General features: G+C 41.9%; 1 protein-coding gene and 1 non-coding gene across 4 annotated transcripts in view; one reads left to right on the top strand and one right to left on the bottom strand.

The window, feature by feature from the left end:
- The window catches only part of MAOB (monoamine oxidase B), a 91,202-nt gene that overhangs the window by 59,518 nt on the left and 9,394 nt on the right, over positions 1-22,290 (bottom strand). For 2 of the 3 annotated variants that reach the window (XM_081808972.1, XM_081808971.1), the window contains exons 2-3: positions 2,828-2,922; positions 1,734-1,871 (exon numbers count right to left, since the gene is read on the bottom strand). The exons of the other annotated variant lie outside the window; for it this stretch is intronic. In XM_081808972.1, coding sequence (XP_081665098.1) covers positions 1,734-1,871; positions 2,828-2,920 — 231 coding nt within the window. In that variant the 5' untranslated portion in view covers positions 2,921-2,922. The remainder of the gene's footprint in view (positions 1-1,733; positions 1,872-2,827; positions 2,923-22,290) is intronic. 3 annotated transcript variants of the gene reach the window in all.
- LOC115941966 (U6 spliceosomal RNA) lies at positions 11,646-11,751 on the top strand. Its single transcript, XR_004076618.1, has one exon. It is a non-coding gene; the product is annotated as a U6 spliceosomal RNA (small nuclear RNA).

Raw genomic sequence — 22,290 nt, 5'->3', positions numbered from 1 at the left:
CGCCTGGGTGGCTCAGTTGGTTAAGCGACTGCCTTCGGCTCAGGTCATGATCCTGGAGTCCCTGGATCGAGTCCCGCATCGGGCTCCCTGCTCGGCAGGGAGCCTGCTTCTGCCTCTGACCCTCCCCCCTCTCATGTGCTCTCTCTCTCTCATTCTCTCTGTCTCAAATAAATAAATAAATAAAATCTTTAAAAAAAAAAAAAAAAGCAAGGAATCCAATGAAGGATGCTTATTAAGCCTGTTGATTGATGCTCAAGAAATTGCACTATTGCCATGCTACACTTTCATTTCTAATTCATGTGTCTCTTTTTCTGCTAGACACAGACGGAAGCAAGGTGCAAAGGCTTATAAAACAAAATCTGAAGGTCAACCAAAACATTTATGTATAAATTAAAGAAATCTTTTACCCTATTGTACCAAATTAGATAGATGTTTATTTCCTGTTTTATTAAATGACTCATAATGTACAGTCTGCTTTTTGTCCTTCTTGATATTATCACTCACAAATAATATAAGGGTGTCAACTTTGTTAATGTAAATCAAAATTGACTGCTGCTAGTTACTTCTGTCTTCTAAAGGGATGATTTCTACCAGTGAGGAGTATGTCCCTGCACTGCTCATTTCCACCTGTAAAGGCAAATATGGAAGAGAGGAAAAGCTGAAGTTCAAAAGAGAGGAAAAGCTGAAGTTCACTTCCCTGCCAGTTCTCTGTGGGACTCCAGGGTTGGACCCAGAGTAGGTGACTCTTTGCTTGTCAGAGAACAGTGACTTTTTGGACCAAGACGATGATTCTGGGAAAAGAAGGATCTGGGAGATTTGAGAGGAGTCTGAAGACAGCAACACAGTGGGTGACTTGGATGCACAGAGAAGTGCGGCCAGTGAGAAATTCCCAGGGGGCTCATTGGTCTAAGACCTTATTAGAGTAAGAATGTCCAATATTCAATTCTAAGCTATTTGTGTTTCTGCAATTAACCCCCGCCCCACACCCCTATTGCTCAAAACTTCGGTCAAGTCTGTTGCATGCAAAGGCTTGGGATGGTCTGAAGACAATCAAGATAAAGAGGTGAATTTGAACACAGGTTGGCATGGAGCAAAGGGAAGATAAGAGTCACAGGCTGTAAGATGTGAATGAGCAGAGATGTCATGGAAGCAGGAACCATGAGCCACAAATGATCATGGGAATGGCAGACCCAGTAAACTCACAGAAATTTGGGGGAGATCAATGGAGCTTCCCCACAAAAGATGGAATTTGGGGCTTGAGCCACTTTTATGTTAATCTCCAAAGAACAGTAATATTAGATGATATATAGGATACAATGACAAAATTTCAAAATATTATGTTAGGCATATTACAAATACTTTTCATAATATGAAGTCTAGGGCCATATTTATAAAACTGTACACAGGTTTTTGTATCACAAAGAGCCCAGGTATTTAAATAGAGGTATTTAATAAATCAATCACAGACATCTTTTTCTCTATTGGTTTTGCTAAACTTTTTGCCAAATGGGCAATGCCACTTTGTCAATAACCTTCCTAAATAGGTTAGAATTCCCACCTAGCTCCCCTTTGATGACAATGAAAACATTCTCAGAATGGTTGAAATACACTTATGAAATACATATGCATCATTCAGGAACGAAGTAGATTCTCTGAGGGAAGGATCTGGAATTCATATATGGAAAGACCTATAGAGAAGTCTTCAAATCCTTCAAAGGCTGGCCCAGGCTTACCTTTACGTGGTAGATGAGACGCTCTACCTCATTCACTTTGTAGGTCTCCAGTCCTAGCTCCTTGGCTAATCTTAAGATACGATTCTGAGTTGGCCCAACATAAGATCCTCCAAGGTCCACATATTTAACCTTTTGGTTCTGTTTTCCCACAGAAAAAAAAAAAAATTGTGAAAATATTCTTCCTAAGATAAAAAAAAAAGAGTTCTGAAACAAGCAAATTGTCATGTCATGGGTTATAGACACACCTTGAAGTGTATCCATGGAAAATGGGATTCTGTTTTCAATGGTACTTCCTTCATGTGACTTAGTTATTAAACCATTCTTTAAAGCAAATTGGACTGAAAACTTTAAATATGCAACAGACTTCTGAACCCCATCACTTACAACATATATCAAATCATGGTTTGGTTTTTGTAAGCTATAAATTATTGATGAATTTCTCTTTATTTGGTACTTCTGGTTAATTTTGAGATGCTTAATGCTGGAGAAAACCAAGAAAGGAAATGATCACTTCTTATGTGATTAATCCAGACATTTGAAAGATAGCATTAGGGAACATTTGGCCATAATTTGAACCTTTGAAATTGCTCTTATATATTCATAAGCAAGTTTTCTATATGGTTACAAATGGGCTTCACTTCCAATGACTAAGGACCGATCTTTGAAGAAGGGACTAGAAAAGCTCCTATGTCTGAAGGTGTCCAAGCATAACCAGATACCTATTAGTCAGGGACACCACAGAAGGTGCTCCTTTTCTGTTGTTTGTTTGTCATGTAGCTGCCCTGCCCACCGCTTCCCCCCAAAGGTAACAGAAGTTTCGCAAAGGTGGGAATCTTTATTTTATTCACTGATGTATTCCAAACACCTCTTTATTAGTGCAATAATTCATCCGGGAAGTGCCAAGCATCATGAGGTAAGCAAAGAGAAAGAAAAAAATGTTGGAAAGAGTAGCAAATTGAGAGGGAGGCTGTGGAGAATGTTTCAAAGTAACTTCCACTCTCTTAATAAAGAGTCAAATGAAATTCAAGACTTTTAGAAAAGAAAAAACTCAGCTTCAGTCTCACATTTCTTGATCCCCATCCTTAACGTCTTACCCTGATGGTGTAAGTCCTGCCTCCCACCCGGTCCCGGGCTTCCAGAACAACCACATTCAGGCCAGAGTCATGCAGAAGCTTGGCCGCTGCCATGCCTGGGGGGAAAATATAATAAGAAATCACAATCAAACACAGCACAGGGACTCCAGGTAAGGGTCTCACGTTAACCTCCATGAGAAAAGTCCATGTTGGCTCACTTACTTGGCCTACTGTTACCTTCACCGTACAGGTGGCTAGGGTTTCTCAGTAAAGGCCCAGATTCCAAGTCTGGGAAAGCAACTGCAATTTCTAGCAAGAACAAAAGGGATTTCATCTCTGGTAAATGTCTCAAACCTTAAAAACATCTTTGGTTACTCTATCAACACATCTATCTCTAAGGACTAAGTTGCATGACTATGTGTCTGACAACAGAAATGAAAATACAAGGCCACACTTCAGAGAAATGTATAAGCCCCAATAGGCACGAGACCAAATGTAGCCGTTGACTTCATTCTCCAGGTAAATCTGAAAAAAAAAAACCAAACCCATTAAGTCAGGGGCAGAGTAGGCCTTCAAAGAATTTGCGAGGACCTAGAATTGACTGTTAAATTCTGTGTCAACATGAACTTTTGGAAGTTGGCGTAAAGTTTCAAAACCAAGGACATAAAATTCAACCCACTCTGTGTCCTAGTTCTCCATGTGACCATCACCGAAGAATGAAATGACTCAGTGCATTCATTCATTTAATTATGAATGTAGTCAAAAATACTTAATGAATGCCTGAACCGCCCTGAATGTAGCTTTAAAAGAAACACAGCTTGGGCGCCTGGGTGGCTCAGATGGTTAAGCGTCTGCCTTCAGCTCAGGTCATGATCCCAGGGTCCTGGGATCGAGTCCCACATCGGGCTCCCGGCTCAGCGGGGAGCCTGCTTCTCCCTCTGACCCTCTCCCCTCTCATGCTGTTTCTCTCTCGCTCGCTCTCTAAAAAATAAATAAAATCTTTAAAAAAAAAAAAAGAAACACAGCTTTATTGAGGAAAATTTACATACGATAAACTTTACTCAATGAGTTCAATGAGTTTCGACAAAGTACAAAACTTACTGTAGAGTCCGTATATGTCTTTTTTGGTATAAGCACATCCTAGGTGAAGTTTTTTACCTCAGAGATCTTAAAACCCTGCATTTTCGAAATGACTCTTACAGAGTTCAGTAAGATGGTTCTCAGAGAGGAAAACTCTGGAACTCTCACCATGATGACTGGATTTCCTCAGTTCTAATTACTTTCATCATTTGCCTCATGAGATCAAACAAAATCAAGGAAATGCCAAGACGCTGGGCCTTACAGACAAATGAAACAGCTTCTATCTTGTCTTTCAAAAATAATAGTTCCGGGATTTTTAGACCCCCACCCCAAGTGCAAAAAAAAAGAAAAAGAAAAGAGAGATTCCATAAAAAAAAGGAGCTAATACTCATCGAGTGCTCACTACATTTGAGACGCTATTCTGAGTGTTTTAATATACTAATTCAATGAACTCTCACCACAACCCATTGAGAAAAGGCACTACTGATCTTCCCGTTTTATGGCCAAGGAGACTGAACCACACAAGGTCTCACAAGGAGCTTCACTCCAGGGTCAGAGTTCATAAACCACGCGTACTGCTTTCCACGGGGACTCGGAGCCATCATCTTCATAGATCACATCTCTCATTTTCTGCTACAGGGGGAAATTACATTTTCAAAAGATCTTTTTCACTTTATTTGGCTCAGTGTGTTTTTTTTTTTTTAAAGATTTTATTTATTTATTTGACAGAGAGAGACACAGAAAGAGAGGGAACACAAGCAGGGGGAGTGGGAGAGGGAGAAGCAGGCTTCCCTCTGAGCAGGGAGCCCGATGTGGGGCTCGATCCCAGGACCCTGGGATCATGACCTGGGCCGAAGGCAGATGCTTAACGACTGAGCCACCCAGGCGCCCTGGCTCAGCGTGTTTTTAAAACACACTTGTATCTTGCTGTTTGATAAGCATCCGTCTAACAGAAAATAGGAGCCCACCGCAAGAGCCATAGCGGAAAGGCGAGGCTTTGTTCACTGTCTATCAGCGATCCTAAAAGAGGAAACCCACTTTTTAAAAGAGGCGGATCTGACATTTCATTATTTGAGTTCATCTGTCTCTCCAAGCCCTGTCCTTGGAGGCCGGGCAGGGGCTTTGAGCTGGTGGCAGGGTAAGGGTCCCAAAGTCCCCGGCCACCCACACATGGCGTGCACAGCATTGCACAACCCATCATTTGGAAAGATAAGGTTTGGATTTTTAACTCCAGTGCTAATTTTACCTCCATGAGGAAAAAAAAAGGAGAAAATATTTCTATTTATCTGTTTTTTAAACATTTCTATTTAGATTCAAAACTGCAGACAATTCAATGCCATTTCTCTTATCAAGCATCAGTTCGACAAATGAAATATGAAATAACATGCAGCCATAGTAACCGCTGTTATCGCGGAATTCAGATGGACCCGCTAAGCACGCTGAGGCTTAAACAAAGGGGTTCGGAATGAAATACCACATCATTCATGCACACTGGCGTTTTCTAGTCCACAAAAGGCACTGTCTTTGGTCTGCGCAGTTACCCAGTAGTATCTGATGTTAAACATGAACAGTTATTAAAACAAGCCAGGGTCTTATCAAACCATTCAGTAGAGACTTCTCCGTGCCCAGGTGTCTTAAAAAGTCATACCCAGAAAATTACAAAAATATCTCTAAATAGGGCAAAATGAGACTACGTGTTTGGAAATACCTTACAATTGGTCTAATATTCACGGGGTAGGGGGTGGTGAGCGGTGTTCAATTCCTTGTTGGACATCAACGGGCAAAAACTGATTTGAAAAATAATTGGTCCATGTATGGGGGGTTTAAGGAAGTCACTGCAGTTTAGGGGGAGGAAACTTCAGGGAACGTAAGAAACTGAGGATCATTTGGTAGACTTGGAGTCCAGTCAGGAGGTGATTAAGGGGAGCCTTCGGCTCAGGTCATGATCCCGGGGGTCCTGGGATCGAGCCCCGCATCAGGTTCCCTGCTCAGTGGGAAGTCTGCTTCTCCTTCTCCCTCTGCCCCCACCACACACTCATGCTCTCTTTCTCTCTCTCTCATATAAATAAATAAAATCTTAAAAAAAAAAGATTAAGAAGTAGCTCGCCAGAGGTTCCTCACTGATGACTGCGGGAAGGATGATGGTTTAACCGATGGAAGAATAAGCAAATACTGAACTCCACAGACACATCTGAGTCTAATGCCTAATGCCATGAAATCATAAAAACATTGCATCCTTCTTCTCAGGCACTTTATTTGGAAAAAGGTTTCATCAAAGTGATGATTATCTTGATGATTTGGAGCCCTTCATTGGGAGGAGACATACAAATTATTTTAAATATCTAAAAATTATTAGCATTATTAGGATTCAATGCTTCCAAGTTTTCGTGTCATGGAAAACGACCCAAGAGTTAGATGAGGCAGGACACTGGAAAGTACTGGTAACAAAAGGTGTTTTGTTTTTTTTTTCCAAGGTGTCTTAGGATCGGTGGAGGGGTTAGGACGGGGAGGGAAGACAAAAATCATCATCACCACTTGCCTCATGCTTTGCTTTGTCAACCTGGCTCACGTCCTTCGTATCGAAACCTGAATATTTCATGAAACTGATTTTTCAGAGTTTTAAAATGCAAAGTTAATTGTTTTGAAAACATTATGAAACATCAGTACTTCAATACCACATAAGGACTTTTTTTTCCTCAGTCTAAAGCTACGCACCCACCCCCAAAAAAGTATCGTGTGAACCAAAACTGACAAAGAAATTCACTGTACCTCAAAGCATCTCTAACCTTATAAACCTGGTAAAAGATATAAGCATTCCCCCAGGAAGGATGAAAGCCAAAAATCTGCAAATAGCCCTCGACACCTCTGTCACTTCTGACAAAGCAATGGTTTTATGAGAAATTTCTAGAAACAACCAAGTGACCTTCTGATCAAAGAACTGGGGTTCTTTGATGTCTCTAAAGAGAATGCTTTTAGTTATTTAACACAAATACACACACACACAAAGGGCCTGGGGTAAGATGAAAATATTCCCTGTGTGAAATAAATTCATTAAAGGAAAGTGGTATTTGTAGATGGAATTTGGTGGTTAATTGCTGAACTCCAACACAGAGTAGAGAGGCAGGTAAAAACATCACAAAATAGCTAACATTTTGAGCACTGACCGTATGTCAGCTTCTCTTCTAAGTGTTTTACATATAAGAATTTATCCTTGGGGCGCCTGGGTGGCTCAGTCGTTAAGCGTCTGCCTTCGGCTCAGGTCATGATCTCAGGGTCCTGAGATCGAGCCCCATGTCGGGCTCCCTGCTCAGCAGGAGGCCTGCTTCTCCCTCTCCCACTCCCCCTGCTTGTGTTCCCTCTCTTGTTGTGTCTCTCTCTGTCAAATAAATAAAATCTTAAAAAAAAAAAATTTATCCTTTCAACAACTCTGTGAAGGGGGAGATGTAGAAAGTGAAGTGCAGAGAGGCCAAGTCATGTGCCGAAGGTCACATAGCTAAAAAGTGGCAGAGCCTGTATTCAAATCCAGACATTTGGACTCCAGATAACAAACATGTCCAGCAGCCTTCCTCATACTAACAGGTGAAACACAGGGAGCCTTCCGTTAAACATCACGGACCATACAAGCAGCAGGGCCACTGTGGGCACATTCTGTGCCTTTGTGTAAATTATAAGAAGATGCACACAAACCCCGCAGGTAAATTTCAAAATGGCGTCCTTCCTTCAGTGGAATGTAGCACACATGGGCCAAATGGCTTGGCTGGCAAAATGTGGGCTGGACAGCATCCCCTCTGTCACTGCATCAGCCTGGCAACTTTGTGCAGGGCACCTGCCTGAACGGCTTATGCTGTGGCCCTGAAACTCAGAAAACTTATTTCCTGGACGATAAGAATTTAATCACCCGTTCTTTGTCTCCTCAATGCTAGGACACAGTTGGAGCTTAGGTGATTATGGAATGGATTCATTTAATACCCTTCAACAAAGATGACATTAAATCACTTAGTCAATAAGTAAATAAATGGCCGTGATGGTGTCTATGTAAACATAATATATTTGATTTAGTATAAGAAACTAAAATATTTGCACACACTGAAACTGATTTCCTCTGGTCACACCAGAAATGGGAAAGGGGGGCATCTGGGTGGCACAGTCGGTTGGGCATCTGACTCTTGGTTTTGGCTCAGGTGGTGAACTCAGGGTCATGAGATCGAGCCCCGTGTGGGGCTCCGTGCTCAGCAAAGAGTCTGCTTCTCTCTCTTTCTCTCTCCCCCTGCTTGCAGTCTCCCTCTCTCAAATCAGTAAATAAATCTTAAAAAAAAAGAAATGGTAAGGGATACCTTTGCCTTTTTCAAAGGGAAAAAGCTGGAAAGAAAGAGTTTGCTGATATTAACCACCTTACATTTTACAGCACTGTAGTTTCCTATATTCACACACATTCAGTCCTTAACATGACCTGTGAGGCTGGCATTATTATTCCTGTTGTTTAGATTAAAAACTGGAGGCTCAGAGAGATTCAAGGGCTTGCTCAGCGTTACCCAACCAGCTATGGCAGAGTTAGAGCTAAAATCCAGTTCTGTTTCTATGTCCTCTATGTGTTTTTCATTAGTCACATGACTTCCTATAATATACAATGGCCTGTGTTTAAAAAAATTCCCCAAGCATGCCAAATTTTAAAATTAAAATATATCCTTATTCGTTCTCTTGGAAAGAATACATGGATAAAAATCACCTGCAGCTTGTCTGTGCCTAAAGCCTCGAAACCATATTACAGGACGATCTGAAAGCTTCTAGAGCAAATGCAGTACCCTCAAGGTCAGCTCCCCTGAACTACAGCTTAAGTGCTTTGGCCAAATGGTTCTTTCTCCTTAAGTACAGACTGACTTCTCTTTCCTGAGAATGCACCAACCCAACTCTTTGGAAAAGAGAGACAACGTGACATAAACCAAGCATACCAGTGTGTACCGTCATTTCAATCACTGAGAAGCAACGTCTAGGCTTAGGCTATTGACGTCTTGTTTGCAAATATGAAAAAGATTCCAAGCCTTCTTGGAAGCCCTTTGCTCTGCTTTCTCTAAGACAGACAAAATATATAACAGAAAAACAAATGACAATAGCTTCCAAAATGAAGGGGACCTTTACCGGAGCCTCAGGCTGTGGGATGATTTATGCTCTTGAAAAGAATAAAAAACATCAAGCGTTAGTGAGTTGCCATAGAAACCTTTCTCCAGATGATACTAGAATGAGATTGCTTCCAAGGCCTTTCAGAGTATGTCTAAAGCCATAAAAATTGTTTCTTCATCATGGCTTTATATGCAAATGATTACATTTTCTTAAAATGTCAGCAATCAGAATAAATCTTATTTCATAACCAAGCTTCTGTCTTTACCCTTTGTTGTTGGAAAGGAGTGGGATAGCTTTTGTATATTGTAATCAGGGTAGACAAACTTTGTTTTCACTTTACCTCAACATGGAGGCCCATGGAAAAAAATGCAAACCCAGAAATTACAGCTCTGTCTTTCTCAGTTTTTTAAATGAAGACTATAATATACAAAAATTTGTTATAGAAAACAAAACTTTTAATTCACTTGCCTTGAATCCTTTTGGAAATTCCATGGAATACGTATAAATAAGGGGATCAAGAGTACACTTATTGTGGTGAGCACTGTGTAATGTATAGAAGTGCTGACTCACTATATTGTACAACTGAAATTAACAGAACACCATACATTAATTATCCTGGAATTCAAATCAATTAATCAATCAATCAATAGTAACCACTCAATAATTATAGGATCTTAATAAGTTATGGTAATTGAGATCCTAACAATTATTATCAAGAACATAATTCTCAGATGAAATTAAAAAAAAATTTTATAACAATAAAAAAATTTTTAAAAATAAATAAATTTTTTTTTAAGATTTTATTTATTTATTTGACAGAGAGAGAGAGACAGCGAGACAGGGAACACAAGCAAGGGGAGTGTGAGAGGGAGAAGCAGGCTTCCTGCCGAGCAGGGAGCCCAGTGCGGGACTCAATCCCAGGACCCCGGGATCACAACCTGAGCCGAAGGCAGACGCTTAACGACTGAGCCACCCAGGCGCCCCAATAAATAAAATTTTTTAAAGAAAATTCTATGCCCAACGTGGGGCTTGAACTCACAACCCTGAGATCAAGAGTCACGTGCTCTGCTGACTGAGACAGTCAGGCGCCCGAGAAATGTTTTGTTTTGTTTTGTTTTTTTAAAGATTTTATTTATTTATTTGACAGAGAGAATGAGAGAGAGAGCACATGAGAGGGGGGAGGGTCAGAGGGAGAAGCAGACTCCCTGCCGAGCAGGGAGCCCGATGCGGGACTCGATCCAGGGACTCCAGGATCATGACCTGAGCCGAAGGCAGTCGCTTAACCAACTGAGCCACCCAGGCGCCCCCCGAGAAATGTTTTAATACTATTTATATCAGAAAATAGTAGCAGAAAACAAGGAGTTAAATTTATTTATCCTCAAACATTTAAAAGATTAGTACTATGGAACCAATAATTACTACTAGAAATCTTAGACTGATAAAAGCAATTTTCCTGAGATATATCTAATCATTAGGATAGAAATTAAATACTAAAAAAAAACTTTTTAAGTATAGAACGTAATCATAGGATGCCATGAGTTTCCTTGAATGTAACTTGAGGAGGACATATCTCATTGCTGTGATAGTAGCCCTCCTATGGAGTTTTAGACTCACAAACATTTTTTTCAGGTAGAATATAAAATTGGAGAGCTATCATTCCCCCTTGGGCTCACCCGCTCCCTAGATCCTACTCTCTGAAAGAGCTAGGTATTACAAATGCCCTGAAGAAGGTGAGAGGCCTGCTGTAGACTACCTTGAATATTTCTCCACGTACTATATGCTAGCTAACTGAACATAATAAAAAAATAAAATAAAATAAAAATAAAACAAAACAAAAAAACCACATCTTTTATCATGAAAAACGAGATGATGAATTTTAGGAATTCGGGAAGGAGAGGATAAAATGTGGGCATGGCCAAGGAAAAGAAATCTGGGTGAGATATAACAAGTAACTGGAAGAAATGAAGTTACAAAAGAGTGGTTCATCTATGCCAAAGTCTGGCCCTCCCCTCCATCTTCTGGAAGCCTAGTGTGGAGCCCGGCCCAGAGGCTTTACTTTGTCCCCCCAAAAACACTCCAGTGAAACCAAAGACAAATGCAGTCAGCTACAGAGGTGTGCAACGACCAGAGTGGAAGGAAAATGTCACCGGGTTCAAGGACAACGCAGAACACCACCATTCTGCAGAAAAAGCTCTAGAGCTAATAGGCCACGGCCTGGCTGTATGACCCTGGGCAAGAGTCCTCACGTTTTCCTCACCTGTGATTAAATGTGGCCCTTCTCATCCTGTGATTAATCTAAATGAGACAGGACAATGATTTTAAATAAGCCGAGATTTCATAACCCCAAAGCATCTAGCCCAAAGTCTCTCCTGTGGAGCATGAAATTTGGGTGACATCAGTAGGTATTAGAAAAAAACATGTGACTTTTAGGGGCGCCTGTGTGTCTCAGTCAGTTAAGTGTCTGCCGTGGGCTCAGGTCATGGTCCCAGGGTCCTGGGATCGAGCTCCGCATTCTCCCTCTACCTTTTGCCCTTCCCCCTTGCTCTCTCTCTAATAAATAAATAAAATCTTAAAAAAAAAATACACGTGACTTTTGTGCTCATGGGGGACAAGGAAATGCTGATTTAAACAAAGGTGGTTAGTGCTTGCTTCAGCAGCACTTACACTAAAATCGGAACGATACAGAGAAGATTAGCATGGCCCCTGCACAAGGACGACACACCAATTCGTAAACAAAGCTGGTTAAGGATAGGTGTGCTAAGGTAATTTTGGGCAAAAGGTGACTTACTCTGAAATGCATCAAAAAATAAGAGGGATTGATAGAGAGAGGGAGAGAGAGAGAGATGGATAGATGGTTACAATGGAAAAAAGCAAAAATAGCAAAAATGTTAACTATAGAATCTAGTTGGTTGGTATGTGAGTGTTGACTGTGTAATTCTCTGACGATTTTCGTAAAAAGAAAATTCTGGGAAAAAAGTAAAACCAAGTGGTCAGAAGGTACAAACTTCCAGTTATAAAATAAGTAAGTCTCGGGGATGTAATATACAACGTGGCAACTGTAGTTAACAATACTGGATTGATATTGAAATTTGCTAAGAGAGTAGATCTTAAAAGTTCTCATCACAAGAAAGATGCTTCTCTAACTACATGTGGTGCATGTTAACTAGACTTGCGGTGCATTTTGCAATATATACAAATATTGAATCATTGGGTGGTACACCTGAAACTAATATGTGTTAATTACATCTCAATGTTTTAAAAAACATTGTCCATAAAATCAAAATTATGAAGTTGGTTATTTGAAACTGGAAATGTGTGGATTTTCCTAGATTATATATATTTCTTAATTGCAAAATACTTAAGGTTTGCCCAGCTTAAAGATGGATGAAACACTGTTCAAGTACAAATGTTGAAATGTTTGCTGACCTTTGCTGTATCAACAGTGATTGTTAGTAATAAGTTGTAATGGTGTTAGTAATGTGCTACGAAGCTACTGTAAAATAAAATAAAAATAAACACACACAAAGTTAAACCAGTTTCTGTTCAGCTGGACTTGTCAGAGACTTTAATTAATGTACTGCATGTCTCCATCAGGAGATACTATACTATTTCTGTCATTTCTTCATCTCTATAACTTATTGGGGGACAGGGGATAGAAGTGATTTTCTAGAAGGGCAGAAATGTCCCCTTACATATTTTGGGAAACACCACCTAAAGCCACTAGTTCACTTGGTCAGTGTGGCTACAATTGGTGGTAGGTCTGTCACAAAATCCTCCTCTCAGACAAAACAAAACAAACTTCTCCCCTCTTCCCTCAACAAATCAAACATTCTCAACCACACCATTGTCCTTAGGCAGCACGTTTTCAAGGAACTGATGTCTAAGCAGGACTTGCTTCTAGAAGAGAGCAAAGCTTAGCAGGAGAGGCACCACGGGGGGCGGGGAGGAAGATGGTGACTATAATGTATTTGGAAAGGGAGCTTCCTGGGGAGGCTGGGCGTGTACTTGGTTCAGCCGAGTTACTGAAAAGCAGGAAATGGTGGAATGGAGAAGGATAAAGACAGTATCTTACCAAGATAGAAAATAGAAGTTTCCCTCCTAGGGACATGAAGTGTGGCAGGATCACCCAGGTTGAAGGCAGGCCAAAGAGAGAAGGGAAGTCCAGGAATCTGGAAGGACTGGGGGCAGGGCCATAACTAGAGTCTTGGAGAAGGGGGGAAAGTGGGCTGCCACCTCTGAGATGTTATAAGTTAGCCAAAGGACAACCAGATGAGGGAATTTGGGGTAGCACGGTGTTAGGGGTTGAATTGTGTCCTCTCAAGATCCATATGCTGAAGTCCTAACACCCAGAACCTCAGAATGGGAACTCATTTGGAGACAGTTAAAATGAGGTCATTCAGGTGAGACCTAATCCAGTATGACTGGCGTCCTTATAAAAAGGGAAAATGGGGTGATAGGCATGCACACACAGCAAAGACCATCAGAGGATGAAGCTAGAGGTCAGGGTGAAGCCTCTGAGGGTCAGGGAATTGTCAAAGATTGCAACAAACTACCAGAAGCTAAGAGAAAGGCATGGAGCAGATTTTCCCTCCTAGTGCTCAGAAGGAACAACCCTGCTGACACTTTGGTTTTGGAGTTCTCACTTGCAGGCAATACCTTTCTGTTGTCTTAAGCCACCCAGTGTGTGGTTCTTTGTTAGAGCAGTGCCAGCAAAACTAATACACATAGGAAATTTTCTTTTCCATATTAAGGTAACATCACTGTTCATTGAACTTACTTTGGGATAGCATGGTGACAAAAGCCCTAGATGGCCGTGTCAGGCTGACATTTCTCACGTGCTGAGGAGCCCTGGGGTGTTGGCGGGGGGGGAGGGGTTACACGGAGAGGGAGGGATTATTTGCCAGCAGTGTTATTTCGGGACCTGGGAAATGGGGCACTAGCCCAAACAGGTGTTACGTGAGCAGTTGGGTGAGTCTCATGATGAGCTTAAGGATCTGAGTTTCAGCCTTTGAGCTGTGAGCAGCAAAATAAAAAGCAGGTCTTGCAGCATTCAACACAGAGCAGTAAATAATAATCAGGGTGCATCAATCAACCTAGAACCAAGGTGAGGAATGGAACTTTCTGGAGATAGGAGTTAAGAAATTCGCCTTGCCAAGGTTATACAATTTCTATGCTTCATACAAATTCCGTGGTATTTTTAGAATGTTGAATATCAAACCTGTCATTAAACTCGACTCAAAAATTAAATGATTTATGAAATGATTCAACTTCCTGAGAAAAATTCTGCCTTCAGAATCTCATTGCTTTTCTCGGTGCCAAGGAAGAGCCACGGCCCACCCAGATACGAGAAGTTTCACCTGTCAGCTCACGTGCTCCTGGTCTCTGGGCCCTCAGACCAGGAGGGATGGCAACACGGCGGCCAGTCAAGTGTGAACTTAACCAGAAATGGGCCATTCGGAAACGAGTGTGTGGGAAAATGTGTCCTTTTAGGTCTTCACAACCACTTTCAAATAGAAGTCAAAGGGGTGGAGGGAGCAGTTCTGGCATTACAACATTGACCTCAATGTCACGGGCCAAGTACCTTCTGGGTTGTTTGTTTTTAGATTTTATTTATTTATTTGACAGAGAAAGAGAGCACAAGCAGGGGGAGCGGCAGAGGGAGAGGGACAAGCAGACTCCCCACTGAGCAGGGAGCCCGATGCGGGGCTCGATCCCAGGACCCTGAGATCATGACCTGAGCCGAAGGCAGTCGCTTAACCCACTGAGCCACCCAGGCGCCCATTCTGTTGTTGTTGTTTTTTTTTAATCCAACCTGAAAGCCTCATGTTAAGACTGTAAGTCGCATCCCGAGAGTGTGTAGACCTAGACCCACACCGGAGTGCGCAGATGTGTGCTCAGCAATCCAGCATATTCGCGTGTGCGCGCACACGTGTGCTGAAACTGCACGGCACACATGACCAGGAGTACCAGCTGGGGTTCTGGGCTGACATGGAGATAGCAGGTGCACAAGCTGCCAGTCACTGGGGATTGCGTGTCACTCTTCTTGCCAAAATAGGGACACAACATACAGCTACTATCCTCATGCATATTTGTTTCGTTTTTTTATTGACTCAACTGGGACAATCCTTGTATCCAGAATTCCAAACAGGTAATCAAGGAGTAATAAAGAAAAAGGAAAAGAGATGGCTCTCCTGTGGGGAGTGTGAACTGATCGGTGCTGGTGGGAGGGAATAAAGGCAAAGGGCAAAGGTGTGTTTTCTTAGAAGCTGTTTTCACATTTCAGCCTTGGAGCTAACCCTCCTCCCTGCTTTATCATCCCCAGCCCAAGGTCGGCTTCTCTGGCAGCAGCCTACATGTAAGACAAAATACATCTTCCATCACCGGGGAGAGTCAATAATCCCACCTAGGGCTCAGGAATTTGCCCTCCAAAAAAAAAAAAAAAAAGAAAAGGAAAGGAAAGAAAAACCCCTACAGGATATTTTTAAGAATTGTTCAACTATTTTAATTTTGATAAAAGACCCTGTTGAAATCCTAGTGTTTTAAAAATCAATGATAACAGCTTTTAATCAAGCTCTTATGCTCCTTTCACTGTATTTTCTCTTATTTGTTCCATTTTACTAAAATTTTAATTATGTGGGGTTTTTTTCCTTTTAAAATAGAAAGCAGTGGATCCAGAGTCTTCCCCCTACCACCAGCATCCCACCATCAATATTCACTAGAATGCTCCTTCCAGCATCTTGAAACGGGCTGCCCATTCTGTGACCATCTCAACATAAAACTGAACTCCAGACAAAGCTGACAGCCCAAAAGCACTTTCCCAAAATGTGGCCTGTCTCACTCTGGCCTCTGCCTTCCTAAGAAAAAGTACTTGCTGATGTGGCTACAAAGAATTTTCTTTTACATTCCTAGATGCTCTGGTAAAGTACTTCTACCTCACACCTCCTGAGTGCTAGTCCCTGGAAGTTATACGTTGCCTGGGCTTCTCAGTTATGGATATTGAGGTTCTGGCAAGATCTTGCCTTTACTTTGCATTCCAAGTTGAGGACTGAAAATCTAAAAGCAATGGGAAGCAGGGCAGAGTAGGCAAAGTATGAAGTGGGCAGATGTAATAAAAGAGGCAGGGCCAAGGAAAGATAAAGACTGTGTGCCTTGAACAAAAGTTCATAAATCAAATTTTAAGGGAACCTGGGTGGCTCAGTCGGTTAAGCATCTGCCTTTGGCTCAGGTCATGATCCCAGAGTCCTGGGATCGAGTCCTGCATAGGGCTTCCTGCTCAGTGGAGAGTCCACTTCTGTTTCTTCCTCTCCCTCTGCCCCTCCACCCCACTCATTCTCTCTCTCTCACACACACACACACACACATGCTCTCTTTGGCTCTCTCTCAAATAAATAAAAATCTGTAAATAAAAAATCTATGAAAAAATTTATAAAAATTTTTAAAAATCTCAAATAAATAAATAAAAATCTATGTGAAAATCTGTAAAAAACTCAAATTTTAAAGCACTGGAAAGCCATCCCCAAATTGTGAAAGACTTGGCCCAAGGGCTACCAGTTTAGAACCTCTGCTATAAGCCAATTTCTGGGCCTCGTCTCATTAACAAGGATGTGGTTTCAGCAGACAGCACCATTTTCCTGAGTCCTTACTGATACCTCAGCTCTTTGCATGGCTTCAAAGATGGCAGCCCTCCCTGTTCCAAAAGCTGGGCTCTTCATCAAACCACTAAGAAGATCCCTAGTTTTCATCATATTTACGATGTAAGGAAAATTGACAAACCTGAAACTAATGAATGATCAAATCTTATCCATTTTCCCAGGGTTTTTTCTGGCTTATGACTTGGGCCCAGTCATCTACCTAGGAGTCAACTCTAAAACCGGGGCTTCATCCTTGACTTTTTCTGGTCCCTCATCCCATCAACGCCATTCAAGAGGCTTTTCCTGTTATATCAAACCAACAGATCAGAGATAGGTTGAAACCTCTTCAGGTCTGGCCAAAACCCAGCTTGTGCCTTGATAAAAGACTTAACAGAAAGCCAAAATAAGCTGGCAGTGTTTGTGAAGACAAGGTCTCAAATGGAACTCAGATGAAATTACTTACATGTTTATGAGATTCAGTTCTTTTTAGGGAAAATTATAGTCTAAACCTCAGTGAGAAATCCTGGATTCAGTTGTCAGGAGTTAGTATCAGAAGAGGACCCGCCACATAAAAATTAACACTGGTGCAAAGATTTACAGAAAAACAAAATATCTATTGCTGTTTGGGAAAATTATTTCAGGGGTGTCTGTAGCTGGGATCCAGTTTCCCCATTCATTTTAGGACACCTGCTCAGTTACCCCAAATCAAAAATAAATTCACGCACTTTTAGCCAGAATATCTAGATTCCATGTTGAGTGGCGGCCCCCAATCCCTGCCAATCCAACTGTCTCAATTCCTTACGTTAAATTGCTTCTTATTACTCCCCAAAAGGAAATTTTAATCTTTCTACAAAATTAAACATCTCTCATATTCTGGGTCTGCTATTAATAAGATGATCAAATTTATCCCCTTCTTCAAAACTCAACTTCCTAACTTGTAAAACCATATAAAAATATGTATCCCCTACCTCACTGAGTAGTTGTGTAAAGAAATTAAGGCAAAATATATAACGTACTCAGCGCATCACCTGTTGCCTGGTAAATACCCAACAATATCTGTTCAGGGAATGAATGAGTCTAACATCTTTGGGAAGTATTTGGCTTTGAAATTGGAGGAATTAAGTCCCAACCCCTTGGTCTCTGAGGCACTGTAGTCTTGGGCAAGGAACTTCTGAACTCCTCCTAATTCCAGTTTGTAAAACAGGGACAATACCTTGCCAGCGGAGTTGATGCAAAGATGACGTGTGCAAAATTACTTGCATATCCTGGGCCTGCTGTTGCTATCTGGTGATAGACAGGCTGGGCTTGGAAATTAATTATGCCTCTACTTCTCCTTCCCTTCCATCGCCCTACAAACACTGACTGACAACTTAAGGCTTTTTTATAGCATCTCATCAACTTTTGACTCAGTATAGATGATAATCTATAGACCCCGTCTTACAATATTAGCACAACCTCCTAGGTTTTAATAGTTCTTCAAATTGTGCAGCAGACACACAAAAAATGACCCTGTCTTAAACTACCTTCTTTTCAACCTGTAACGAAGCAATTGGATAAATTATATCAGGAGCTGGATGAATGCTCACTGACCACAGCAGAGAGGAGGGAAAGCGATTTTTCTTTCTCTGTTGATAACATTTTTATCACGGACCTAGTGCAATCTAAGCAGTATTTTTGATTAATCATCACCAGAAGTAACATTTGAACATCTCTTCACTAATATTAAGACCATTGTATTTGACAGATCCCTTCATGCGATTCAGTGAACGATGCCTTTGAACTTCTGGGTGTAGTTTCCCACTGTCCAAAATGGCTATTTCATACCTTTTCTTAAACTTCCTACATGACACCACCCACCCCAGCCCTTTGCAGCTGATAACTCTGCTTCATTTTTTATGGAACTCATTCATCTTTTCACAATAAATGCACATAGACACCTTCGCCTGTTCCTGTATGCGCTGCTTGACAGCTTATGACTTAAATGAGCGGCTTCTTTAAGGAAGCCAACCCTCCCCCGCTCTGTTCGGATCCTATTTCCTCCAGGGTTTGGTCCACTGCTCATGTACTTCTCCCACTCCCTCTAGCCTGGATCACAGTCATCAGCGTACAAACCTGCTCTGGCATCTCCAATCTTGAAGACACCTGTGACCCAACATCTCCTTTTGCTTAAACTCTTCCCCTCTGTGCCCCTTCATAGCACTTCTTCAAAGAGTTATCTACACCCATTGCCTCTATTTCCCCATCTGACTCCGGTCAGGTCTTCATCCCTACCATTCCTCCTAGACTGCTCATCAAGGCCACCAGTGGTTTTCACATTGCCAAATCCAATCGGTCAAGTCTCGGTCCTCCTATTACCTGTTCTCTTAGCAGCTTTTGATCTCGTCCTTTTTGACCCACTGTCTTCTCTGTGTCTGGGCCACACACTGCCTTGGGTTTCTTCCTCTCTAACTCATTGCTGCTTCTCAGATCTTTTGCTGGATTCTTCTCTTCCCAGCCTCTAAATGTTGGAGAGCCCCAGAACTAAGTTCTTGGACCTTTTTTTTTTTTGAAGCATTCCCGGGTAGGGGCGCCTGGGTGGCTCAGTCGGTTAAGTGTCCGCCTTCGGCTCAGGTCATGATCCCAGGGTCCTGGGATGGAGCCCCACATCAGGTTCCCTGCTCAGTGGGGAGTCTGCTTCTCCCTCTCCTCCCTGCTCTGCTCTCACTCTCTCACTATCTCTGTCTTTCTCAAATAAATAAAATCTTAAAAAAAAAAAAAAAAAAAGCATTCCCGGGTGATCTCACCTCATTCTGTAGCCTTGAAGCTTTGAGCTTGATATATAAATTGCCTACTTCGTAGTGCCTTCAGCTATTTTGTTATCATCTCAAACTTAACATATTCCAAACAGAGCTCTTGAGTTCCCTCCCCCAAACCGGTTCTTTTCCAGTCTTTTCCATTTCAGTAATGGTATCACAATGCCCCCACTTGTTCAGGCCAAAAATTCAGGAATTGTGCTCAATTCTTTTTTTCCCCTGACCACCCCCCCACCCTCCAATCACTACATCAGTGGGTCAATTCTACCTGAATACAACTGTTTCTTAGCACCCCTCCTACTACCACCTTGATGTAAGATGACACCATGTCTCCTTTGGACTATTGCTATAGCCTACAATTGCTTACACTCCTGCTTCTCTGATTTCCCAATTTACAAAGCCCAGAATATCTTTTAAAACAACATCAGATTCATGACATCTCCCTGTTTCAAATCCGCCAGTCACTTACATTGCAAAGAGGTGATCCCACCATTACACTCACTTACAAGGCCCCATAGGAGCTCATCCTCACCTACCTACCTTGTCTTACTACCCCTTGCTCATGCCACTCCTGCCATATTGATTTTCTTTCATTTTTTTGAACATATCAGACTTGTTCCTCATATAGGGGCTTTGCACCAACTGTTCCCATCTCCCGTAATATTCTTCCCCCTTATATTTACATGTTCAACATCTCGTGTCTCAGCTTCTACCTCATCTCTAAGGAAGACACCCCCTCTATCTTATTTTTTATGGACTACTTACCACTGGAGGTACTTTGTCTGTAGGTAGGTAGGTAGGTGGGTGGGTGGGTAGGTATTTATTTGGTTGATTCATTGGTTATTTATTGTGCAACCCTCCTCACTAGATTATAAGCTCTGTGAGGACAGGGATCTTACTTCTTTTGGTTCCTGTTTTAGCCCCAGCACCTGGGAGAATACCTGGCACGTAGGTCTCCTCAAGAAATAATGGTTACTGGCGGAAAAGAACTCAGACAAGTCATTGAGTCCATCTGCGAAGGATGAAGAAGGGCTCATTTTACAAAGAACTTACTCTGGTGGCTTCATCAGAATGCATTTCTACACAAAAACTGATGTATCACAGGGGCACCTGGGTGGCTCAGTCAGTTAAGCGGCTGCCTTCGGCTCAGGTCCTGATCCTGGGGTCCTGGGATGGAGCCCCGAGTAGGGCTCCCTGCTCGGCGGGGAGTCTGCTTCTCTCTGTCCCTCTGCCCCTCCCCCTCACTTGTGTTCTCTCTCTCTTTCAAATGAATAAATAAAATCTTAAAAAACCGTGATGTATTGCAAAACTTACTTTAATGTCAACATGACCATTTGATCGCAAAAGTTCTTTAAAATTTTCAACCCCACCCAAATCTTCTGTTCCAAATATCTTTTAAATTATAAATTTAATACAAAATTTTTGCAAGGGAAAAAATGCCAATATGGAAATGGAGTCTTCTACCTGGATAAAGATTCAAACGGGTCCCCAAATATTGAGAATACAGTGTCCACTCCACAACCTGTCTGCCCCACATCTAAAGTCTATAGAGTTTCCTTTAATCAATAACGCCATCTGGTCACTGTCGGAAAATCAAACTGTTTCTTTTGCCGAAGGTCAATTGAGCATCTGATATTTTAAAGAGGTATATTTAAGGCCTTTGTTAATTATTAATTCCTCTGGAGCATTTAAATCCCATGCCTGCACCATTAGATGGTGGAAAAAAAGATACCTGCTCTACATTGTACTAGCTACTTACAGAAATTTCTTATATATTAAATGAGTTTTAATATTATGCTGTAGCTGAAATATTTTTGTGTGCTTTGTGTGCATGCATGTTTCTATACGTTAAACAAACTTTATCCTCAAGCTCCGGGCAGAGCCCCAAACCGTGCTATCAGTCAGCACTAGAAGTTGAAAGGTGAAACCACCTCTAATGGAAGAGGCCAGTTCTATCTTGTGGAAAGCAGGTGTAATCTGGACCTGGGAATCCTGCAATCCTGGACAAATTCCTCTTAAACAAAGGGGCACATGGAACTGAGAATGCCAATGTCACCACCTACACCCACGGTAGCAAAAAATACCTTTAAAACCTTTAGTAGGGGCGCCTGGGTGGCTCAGTCATTAAGCGTCTGCCTTCGGCTCAGGTCATGATTCCAGAGTCCTGGGATCCAGCCCCGCATCGGGCTTCTCCCTCTCCTCCCCGCTCATGCTCTCTCACTCTCTCTCTCTCAAATAAATAAATAAAATCTTAAAAATAAAATAAAATAAAAGTCTTTATTAGGAGCATCTTCAATCTGGAAAGTTATATTGTCATGTCATGCTCTTCTGTGCCCTTTTGTCCCTCTGTATTTCTGTTTGATTCCACGAGTCTTTACTTCCGGGGCTCCTTTCCTCTGTATATATCTCTGTGACAGTCTCCACGTTCATCCTTAGCTCTGCGTCTTTTTTTTTTTTTTTTGCGAGAGAGAGAATGAGAGAGAGCACATGAGAGGGGGGAGGGTCAGGGGGAGAAGCAGACCCCCTGCCGAGCAGGGAGCCCGATGCGGGACTCGATCCCGGGACTCCAGGATCATGACCCGAGCCGAAGGCAGTCGCTTAACCAACTGAGCCACCCAGGCGCCCTTAGCTCTGCGTCTTAAGAGGTCCATCTGTATCCCATACCTCCCCAACTCCTTCTGTCTCTCCTAACCAACCCAAACACAAAGCCATTATTTATTTATTTATTTTCCCATATGTTGACGTGGCCAAAAATGTACAGAGATTTGGATGTCACCTTAGTACAGGTGAGTTTTGAAACCACTGAGCTCAAGCGAACTAAGTCAATCAGAGAAAGAGAAGTATCATATGATCTCACCGATAC

The sequence above is a fragment of the Leptonychotes weddellii genome, chromosome X, assembly GCF_054177405.1.
Source record: "Leptonychotes weddellii isolate Sample4059 chromosome X, ASM5417740v2, whole genome shotgun sequence".
Classification (NCBI taxonomy): domain Eukaryota; kingdom Metazoa; phylum Chordata; class Mammalia; order Carnivora; family Phocidae; genus Leptonychotes; species Leptonychotes weddellii.
The sequence above is the reverse complement of the archived record's forward strand: the minus strand, read 5'-3'. Positions and strand labels throughout refer to the sequence as shown.